The sequence below is a fragment of the Buceros rhinoceros genome, unplaced genomic scaffold (genome assembly GCF_000710305.1).
Source record: "Buceros rhinoceros silvestris isolate BGI_N320 unplaced genomic scaffold, ASM71030v1 scaffold14278, whole genome shotgun sequence".
NCBI lineage: Eukaryota > Metazoa > Chordata > Aves > Bucerotiformes > Bucerotidae > Buceros > Buceros rhinoceros.
This window is the reverse complement of record NW_010427520.1, coordinates 6,461-16,146: the sequence shown is the minus strand read 5'-3', so window position 1 is coordinate 16,146 and position 9,686 is coordinate 6,461. Positions and strand designations below refer to the sequence as shown.

Sequence of the window (9,686 nt, the reverse complement as noted above, 5' to 3'; positions counted from 1 at the left end):
AATGCCGAGACAGTTCATGGAATGACAGTTGTTGGAAAGCACCCTAAAACCTAATGCTAAATAGCAGGATACACATAGATTATTTTTGTGTCAAAAGGCTGTTCAGGAGCAGGCTTTCAGCCCAGTCCCAATCAGGCATGGATACGACTTGGCATATGTACCTTAAATTCTCTGGGGCAGAAAGCTGTGTGCTCTTGTTTGCGCTCCTGCTGCCTGAGCTATGCTGGTCTGGCTTCAAACAACGACCTCTCATCTGGTCTAGTAATCCGATATTTTTCCCTTACACTTACTTTTGGGAAGTAGAAGTGAAAGGAAAGGAACACATACCATTCACAGTATCAGGTTCACACTTTTGTTTGGAGTTGCCATATTTACCAACTATTATCCGGTCAAAAGTAAGGTTTTTTATAAAGTTTTCAGAAATGCTCACTGTGCAAGTACTGGCTTCACAGAAATTAACTGCAAAGAAGGAAAAAAAAAATCAACCATATATCCAGATCGAATATTTTTAGTACAAAGATCAATTTTCAAAAATAAAATAGTATTGAGACAATAGAAGCTCATTTAATATTTTGTCCTAAAGGAAATAAAAGCATTTGGGTAAATCTGGTCTAAACACAAGCTGCTGAGCTGCTACAAGTGTTATTTATGAAGTCACTGAAACTCTAAAAGCCCATACTTTTTGCCTCACTTCTATTTTCACTGCCTTAGTCCTAGAAAATTTATAAAAGATTGTAAAGCTTGACTGCCAGACTCTTGTTACCCAGGCAGAAATCAGATTTTGTGACCTAATGCCACAGCATACAGCAGGGGCAAAAATACGCACTTACTCCAATTGGAGTTTAGACAGTTAATGGGGGACAGTCCTCTGGTGACTCTGAACCATGATCAGGTTTCTGGCACAGGAAGTTGCTGCCTCACTGCCTGCTGGAATGGGATGAGGTGGTCACCCCAAACCCCACACCTTGTGTAAGTATCTAGCACTGGCTATGTCTAAAGCCAGGATTGATGAGCTCAGTGGACCCGTTCCTGACCCAGTATGGCAGCCTATTGCATTCTCATGTCTTACCACACCGCTATAATTTAACACAAATTTACCTTGCAATGCTGAATACACTTGAAAAAAATACTGCAGCACACAGGCAGAAAATTTTTGCTTGACCTCAGGACTTGCAACATCCTCATTTTGCTAACTTTTGCTAATTCAAGCCACATTCAGCTGAATGTGTCCCATTAGCAGGACTGAGTCAAAGAAACATACCTATGGTCAGTGTCCTGAGGGGGGCTCAGGAGACCTGGAGTGTCCTCTGTGGTCTGGCACGGGCTTCCTTGCCAGGTCACATAACTTTCTGTGGGTCTTGTTTTCTATAAGGTCTCAGTTTCCCATGACTCAATGATACTTTCCTTCTATAAAAATTGTTATGAACAAATAAGGACACATGCCTCTGCAAAGATTAGGTCTGCCTTATAGCACCATACCTGAACCTCACTTGCCAGGAGATGATCAGCAGGGCGAGGTTTCTCTAAAATGTGAGGTGGAAGGAAACTCTGGAGAGCATCTAGACCAGATAGAAGATCTACATCCTCACTGGGAAACAAGATCCACTGATCCACATGCTTGTGATCCACATGCTACCTTCCTAACAAAAACATTAATCTTCATTCTCAATCTCAGCCCCTCAAACTGCAATTTGTGAGTGATGCCCCTTGCTTTATCTGCTGGTGCTACCAGGAAGAGTTTGGATGCAATGGTCTTTGCAACTCCCACTCAGTTAGCTGGAGGCTGCTATTAGTTCTGCCCTCAGCCTCCTCTGCACCAATCTCAGCAAGTCCAGTTGCCTCAAATGCTCCCTTGTAGGCCACCTGCCCTAGACCCTTCACCATCCTCACCACATCCCACTGGGCCCTCTCCAGCTTCTTCAAGTCTTTTTAGCCTGGAGTTCAGGGAGAAAAACTAAGCACATATTTCCCAGTGGGGCCTCACCAGTGCCAGGAAGGGGAGGGTAACAGTGTCCGTCAATCTGTCTCCTTCCACATAGCACAACTGCCCTGCTTTTTTCACAAGGAACACATGCTATTAACTCATACTGAACTTGGCGTCCACTGTCACTCTCAGGTACTTTCCAATAGGGCTGCTCCTAAGCCAGCATGTTCCTGGTCTATACCAATGTCCCTGATAGAGAGACCGGCGCTTGTTCTTGTTGGACACTGTGAAGTTTCTGTTGGCATGATCCTCAGGTTTCTCAAGGTTCTTCTGCATTGAAGCTTTGCCTTCAACTGTGTCAACAATGCCTCTGCTCTGCCCCAATTTTAATATTGTCTGCAGATTTGCTGAGACAGCATGCTGTGTTGTTATTCAGGTCTTTGATGAAGACCTTAACTGATACTGGCCCTACTATTAACCATCAGGTTACTCTATTTTTTCAATATTTCAGTAAAGTCACTGATCGCTACCCTTTGAGCCTGGCTGTTAATTTTCAACCCAGCTAATGGTTTATTCTCTCAACTTGTGCGTCTTCACCTAGCAAACAAGAATGCTGAAGGAGATGGTGTCAAAGCCATCTCTAAAATTAAGGTACATTACATCTGTTGTTCTTCTGTTGTCTGCGTAGCCAGTTATTTCATACAGCAGGCAGTCAGGTTGGTCAAACATAGTTTGCCTTTTGTAAATTCATGCTGTTTCTGATTATTGTCTTGTCTTTCACATGCATGGAAATACACTCCAAGAAATTGTGCTTCATAATACTTCTAGGGCATGAGATAAGTCTGACAGGCTTATGGTTCCCCCAGTCCTCCTTCTTGCCTTTCTTAAGGGCGGGCATAATATTGGCCTTATTTCAGTTCTTTGTGACCTCCCTTGGTTGCTATAGGTGACAGATAGAAGCCCCACAGAGACATCGGCCAAGTTGTTCAGCAGTCTCAAATGAATCCTGTCTAGACCATGGATTCGAATACTTTTGTGGTGATCCTGCTGAGAGGTCCTTCTGACGGATAAAAGTCAGGAATAAGTTGCTATATTCATGCATGAATATATATGCATTCATACATATGTATCTATTCAAGCTTAATTTTTTAACTTTCTAGTTATTCAAGTCTTGATCTGAAAGTGTTTTGTCCATAGTACTTGGTTTTGGACTTACAAAAGAGAGTCTGTCTGAAATAAAACTGCTAGCTGTCTCTTTTTTCCTCACCAATGCAAATCTCAAATTATTGCAAATATTCTGACTTCAGTAGAATTGCTCCAGAGTTTAAGAAAAAAAAAAAAAACCAAACCAAACAACAAACAAAAAAACCCAAACAAGCCACAGGTAGGAAGAAAACCAGGCCCTTTGTCATGATCTATGAAGAAAAGTAACCATGACATAATGTACAAAAAATGAAATATGAGCCAAGTGGAAATTTTCCATCACCACTGGAACACAAGTAATTGTTTTACAAAAGTTGTCTACCCTATATCCCCTGCTAGCAATAAACCAGATCACCTTCTCCATACTTCCAACCCCTGACTGCACATCCTTGCAGCTTCCCCCCATAGTGTTCCCACACTCTTTATGCCCTGTCATGCCTCAGTGCCCCCCACTCCCCCAATCTGTGTCCTATATCCATCTTTCAATTCCCAATATATAAAATACACATTTTTATATTGTTAGCTGGTGGAGAGAAGACAAATGTCATTGGTAATTTAGAGCTGTGCATCTTAGTGGCTAGACTGGATTGACTGGCCATATGGCTCCCATCTCCTCACTGCTGGCATAAATCTCCTTGCCTTTTTCTTAGTGAGGTGTTCACAGGGTTGGTCTTCTGTGCCTGGCTTCTGTGTGGAACTCTTAGGATCTCAAGACCTTTAAGACCTGTAACCATCTAGTGAATTTAGTTGAAACTGGTCAGCAAGTTGGAGGTGCCAAGAAGGTGGAACAACAAACAGGTCGGCAGTATAAATGTTCCTCAGGAAAACAGAGTAAAATTCAGATTTTATAAATACAATAATGTTTCTTATTATTTCTATTTAATTATGCCTGTCCAGCCTTCTTAATTCATGTATTTTAATAACTGCAGTTATTAAAATCTATTCTTTAAGGCACTTCACAGCAAATGCAAACCAGAATACCAGAGGAGTGAACACAGGGAATTACAGAGTCATCATAAAGGTTTGTTTCCAGTGATAAAATCCCAGCCATGATTATTTTATTTAAACAAACTTCTCTGAAACTTCCCCTCCAAATGTTCTAAGCCATCATGAACACATCCCATCTGTCATTGTCTGTTGGACATGCTACCCATTCTGTCACAAGAGAAATGACATGGGAGACCTGAAGTTTCCATCTACCTAGCAGTCTTCATCAAGAATGTTTTCCTGGATAAGCTGCAGATCTTTCGACGTCCTTCTGACCAAACACGTGAGTTCATTTGACAAAGCTGCAGCTGACACATAACGGCATATCTGTGTGTCATGCTGGCCACAGTGTGGCTTGTTGGCTTGGAAAGCATGAGCTGGGGGTCTTACCAGCTCTGGAAACACTGTGGCTCAGTGACCCAGCACCCTCCCAGCATTGGCTGGGAGGACCCACTCCGGTTATAGCAGTGCAGAGATGCTGTGCTGCAGCAGAAGGGACTGAAATGGAAGTCAGCCAGGCCAGTGCTATGCAGGGTGGAGGAAATTTGCCTCATCCAAGACCAGTGCCAGTGACAGCAAGAGCTGAGGACAGGCATTGTCCTGCAGGGTGCTGAACTGGATGGTGACCCTTTAACACTGGCAGATCCAGACTGGCCACTGAGGTCTGAATCAGATTTTCAAGTCAGTGTGATCTGCAAACACAGGTATTCAAACAAAGACCAAATTGGCTAAAAAAAGGCCACAGACAGCTGAAACCGGCACTGTCTTCCCCAGATATATTCCTCATTTGCAAGAAGTGACAGCCTCACCTAGCAAGAACAGCCACATCACTGCTTGTAGATCCGGCCCTGCTGAGCAGGTCTTATCCTGGGGGGAAGATGAGGGGCCTCCCAAAGCAGAGGGGTTCCCAGAAATTATGCCAGCTGCCCACGCTGCCTGGCTTGTACTGACCTATCTCACAAAGAGATCCCACCCACTCCTCTGGGCACACACAGGCTCCATCCTGACAGATGCCACCATTGAGGCAGAAGCATGGAGGTACTATGGATTCTGTAGTGTCTGTGTAAATAAAGAATCAAGACATAAATATATTTGTTAATACATATGTAAAAACATATATCTATCTAATTTGATGAAGAAAATAAACAAACAAGATTTATTTGAAGCTTCAACTAAAAAATATGTGTGACCCATAGTTTCACCCATGTACTCAGTCACTGGTCCTTCCTTGCCCCTAAAGCCAATGGCATGAACGTGGGGTCAAGGCTTTCAAACATGAATTTGCATTCCCACAACGAGGTAGGTGGAAACAGTTTTGTGCAACTGCTGGACAGCAGCAGTGATGGTGTGGGCCTTAAGGTTACCAAAAGCTCAAGCTGTTGAACCTGTGAAAAGCCCAAATTACTTCTGCAGGATTTCACGGGATCAAGGAGGCAAAACAGGGCCACAAATTCCCTGTGCTGAGAGACCTGGAACAGTAACAAAAACATGGAGTCACATATCCAAGAATCAGAGCAAGATATTCTGATTTACGTCAGACATTATGGGATAAAACAAATAAAAAACCATGCCCCAATCTCAGCCATAGCCTCTATCCACACTCCTGGATTGCTGCTGATTTTTATTCTGTCTTCTAGTAGAAAAGGTGGGGTTTTTTCAAAGTAATTGTTGCACAGGCTGACACAGCTTCAGGAAAAGAAAAAGCATGGTATAAGTAATAGCACAGAAATTGCAGACCTTAGAAATTTCTGAATATATTATGGAATTTGCTGTGTTTGGCAAGCTCTGGAAATGTTACGGTTTCTTTAAAAAAAGACTGGCAAATCTTGCATGGCTGAGGGGTGCTCTGCAGCAGAAATTGCAATAAGGAAGGGGTTGATGGACTTCAGTCTCTGAAAAGGCCTCTTGGGTACAAGACTTGGGGGATCTCCATGAACCAAGGCTCCCTCACAGTGAATCCCACCCAGTCCCTAAGTGAAGGATGGGCCTGAAGTCCTTTCCCGTAGGGTTCACGGTGGGAATTGTGCATGGTGGGAATGAGTGCAGTGTATGCCTTGAAATAATGCAGAAAACTGGAGTTAAGGGCTGCCGTTTGATCTGACATTTTAGTGCCTGTGTTTTGAGATGCTGACAAATAGAGTAAAGGCAGAAAATACAAAAGTAAACAGTGGTGTCAGGAGCACAGGTGCTATTGTGCATTTCTGATGTTCTCACTGAACTAAAAAGATTGCCCAACTTCTTCCTTTTTTAATGGGATTCATATAACTGGAAGATTATTGCAAACTATAGGGGATGTGTCACGTCGCAGGGGTAGTTCTGTTCTTGGGACACATTGCTTGGCTTTTGCTCATGTTGTTGCTATGTAGCATTTGTGTTTCAGGCTGTCTCAGCTACATTACAGCCAGATGTCTATGATGATAGTGGAATAACATCTATGCGTCACTAGGTAATGTCTCTGCTATCCATCAGCTTTTCAAAACACATTGTCTCTCCACTGGAAATTCTCCGCTGGAAAGAAAAGGGAAACTCCTCCAGCAATTGAGATCTGGGCAGCCCAAGCTAAGCAGCTGTGGAGGACAGCTATATCTGGGGAAGCTGAGTGTCTGATTGGGCAGCTGTTGCACCATTGCCCAGAACTGCTGGCTTATAGGCCCAGCACATTTGTGTGGCACACGGGACTACGTGGCAGAGGAGTGACACCAGGGCTCAGCCACTTGTTTGGAAAGGGACCCTGGGAACCTGCAGCACAGCTCAAAGCCTCTGTCTTGCCTGGTGAACATGCACCCAAAGCAGCCAGGCAGAAGATGGTGACAAGCGGGGTAATCTGTCACAAAGGATCCCAAAACCAGGGAGGGGACCAGCGCTGCCCTGCAAATGCACAGACCCTGGGCTGCCTGGCAAGGAGCAGGGTACAGGAATGGCTGTGGCAGCCTCGGGTCAGAGCAGTGGTGGTGGACATTTCTACAGCTGGCCTAGGGTCTCAGGGTGTGGCTTTGGCACTTAGTCACAGATTGCAAAAGGAGTGTAAGGAAGGGGAAAGGTGAAAGAAAAGACAAGGCTGACATAACTTTGAAAGCAGGAAAAGAGAAAAGCATGAAGCTGTGGGTTAAAAGTGCAGCATTTACCCCTGGAGGTGCAGACACAGCTGCTACGCAGCCCATGCAGCAAAGGGCCGGTACCAGCAGACAGCATCGTCCTTACTTTTGCCTTCCTGAAAGGGTGCCTCTGTAACAACAACATGACGTTCAGGGGATCTGTTAGTGCTAGTCACAACTGTGGCTCTATTTAGAGCTTCCTGGTAACCTTTCTTAGCCTACTGTTCAAGGTCTCGTGTAACATTGTAAAATGAAGAGGTTTCTGCAGAGAGAACTGTGTCTTTCACAAATACGTATTCCTGAGCTGACTAATGCTGACCTGTCTACCCCACATGCAGTAAAAATCAGGCTCCAGTAATTGTGGCATTGGCTTAAAATCATGGGGCTCTTCTGGTTTTATTTTAAGATTCAGAAAACATCTTTTTATTTGTTTCTGGCTTTTAAGTTGTGCAGACATTGATCATGTCAAGAATCACATTGATTTTGGCCATATATATTTTTAAATCAAAACTAAAAAATTCTTGCCTAATACTATGATATTATGAACTGTTGGGGTTTTTTAAACCAAACATTGGGGTAACTGTTAATGCTAATACTTCTGGTTAAAGTTTGAATAAAGAAGAAACACAAGCACTGCATGCAACAAGCAATGCATCGGATGAACATGGAGGTATTTTCCATCCCTGAATTAGCTGCAGTTTAAATCCAGTTCCTAGCAGCTCGTATGCCTGTGGTTAGGTGTAAGCAGAGGTATACTCAAGTTGCACTGAGAATTGCCTCGCATCTCATCTGGGTTTACCTTCATCAAGTCAAACAAAGCGCTGGACGTATACTTGTATTAGCAAAGGTAGATTATTACTGACGTATGTTAAATAATTGCTGTTTACTTACGTGCCGTTTCTTGGGCTTGGGTTATGTTCTCTCCCTACAAATCTCTTGAAGTAAATATAAGCTGATGTAGCCTCATATAAACTTTTCCCTAGGCTTCTTAGTCTCCAATCATATCTGCTGGACAAGCAGCCAGGAATATCCGATTCTTTCTATGAATTTTGAACATAGGTCCATACAAAATTTTCTATCATGTCAACATAGAGAGTATTTTGCTGAGAGGAAACACTGACCAGTTTTCTGCTCCAAGCTTGCTCACACAAGTGTCTTACAAGATTGCATTGATCTGGTTTTCAGGTAGAGAATATGCAAACCACTGTCTCTGATGCTCTTCCAACAAGTTTTTCTATAATGCAAGTTGTAATGAAAACACAAACAGGTGCATATATAAACATATGTAAAGCTAAATATTTCCCCTTTAAAACATAATTTACTAGACTAGCTAAAGGTTTATTTTTGTCCTTTGGGGGAAAAAAAATCAGACTTCTACCAGAAGAGTGAGAAAATTCCAACATTTCTGAGAGCTCTATCAGAGGAATCATGTACAGTGTAAACATGTTACAAGGAAAACACTCCAGACATTGTTTGCCATTCTATTCTGTTTTACAGCAGAATGCAAAGTTTGGGGTACTTCTTTAAATATCAGTGTGAGAAGAAAAATTATTCCACCTAAGAAGCATACAGCACGGATGTAATAATGTTTATCAGTAATAATATTTAAGTACTTAAGGAAAGGAAAAAAAAACCCCAAAGAACTCAAACAGAGCTCAAATAGGGAAGACTTGTATTTCTTACCTGTTTTAAACCTGAGGACAAGCTGCCAAATACACAGTGCCCAAAGAACCACAGTCACTACAAAACAGGTAATTCCAACTAATGTTCTGTCCCAGTGGAGTGAAGGCATGTTGTGGTGCAGACTGTCTGCCCTGTCATAAAATGGTATTATACATTCATAACCTTGTGATGGATAAACCATTAACTACTTGTCTACTGCTAAAACTTTAACCTTTTCTGTTCCACTTCGATAAAAAAAGTTTTGGTTGAGAAGCAGCACAACATTATTTCTATCATTTTCCATCTGATAAAAAATTTCAGTTATCTAGGCATTCGATGTCATGTCTTCTACTTGCTATAGGAAAATGTCCCACCTCAGACACCCAGCTACATTTATACTGATAAGGGCTAGAGCCTGTTGTTTAAGTGCATAGCACGGCTCAGAGCCGTGTCAGTGAATCTCTCTTCCCTCCAAGCAAGGCATCACCATATACCTATCTACCGATAGATAGATAGATAGATAGATAGATATGCATACATATATATATAGCCTCCTGGGAACTGACTCTGGTCCTCAAACTAGACCTGCATATGGTCTGGAGGGTGCAGACTGTGACGGGTGAAAACTATGCCAGGCAGTGTGCTGGCACATGAGGGATTAGTTCTGTTGTGTCACCTCGTTTCTATTCCTAGCACAGCCATAACCACTGGACTTTGTGGTGAGGAGTCCACGCAGGACCTAAGAAGGAGGCTGTGGAAGAGTGAGAAGAAGCAACATTCCTCTTGTGCTCAGAGGAGGCAGAAATGCTGATTGT

General features: G+C 42.8%; 1 protein-coding gene across 1 annotated transcript in view; it reads right to left on the bottom strand.

Annotated features, from left to right (window-relative positions):
* Window positions 1-9,001, bottom strand: part of LOC104498543 (probable G-protein coupled receptor 128) — a gene marked incomplete at its 3' end in the record, with an annotated part of 17,348 nt that extends 8,347 nt beyond the window's left edge. Inside the window, exons 1-3 of the mRNA XM_010141937.1 lie at window positions 8,893-9,001; window positions 5,066-5,173; window positions 328-459 (exon numbers count right to left, since the gene is read on the bottom strand). Of these exons, the coding sequence (XP_010140239.1) occupies window positions 328-459; window positions 5,066-5,173; window positions 8,893-9,001 (349 nt within the window). The remainder of the gene's footprint in view (window positions 1-327; window positions 460-5,065; window positions 5,174-8,892) is intronic.
* Between the last annotated feature and the right edge of the window lie 685 nt (window positions 9,002-9,686).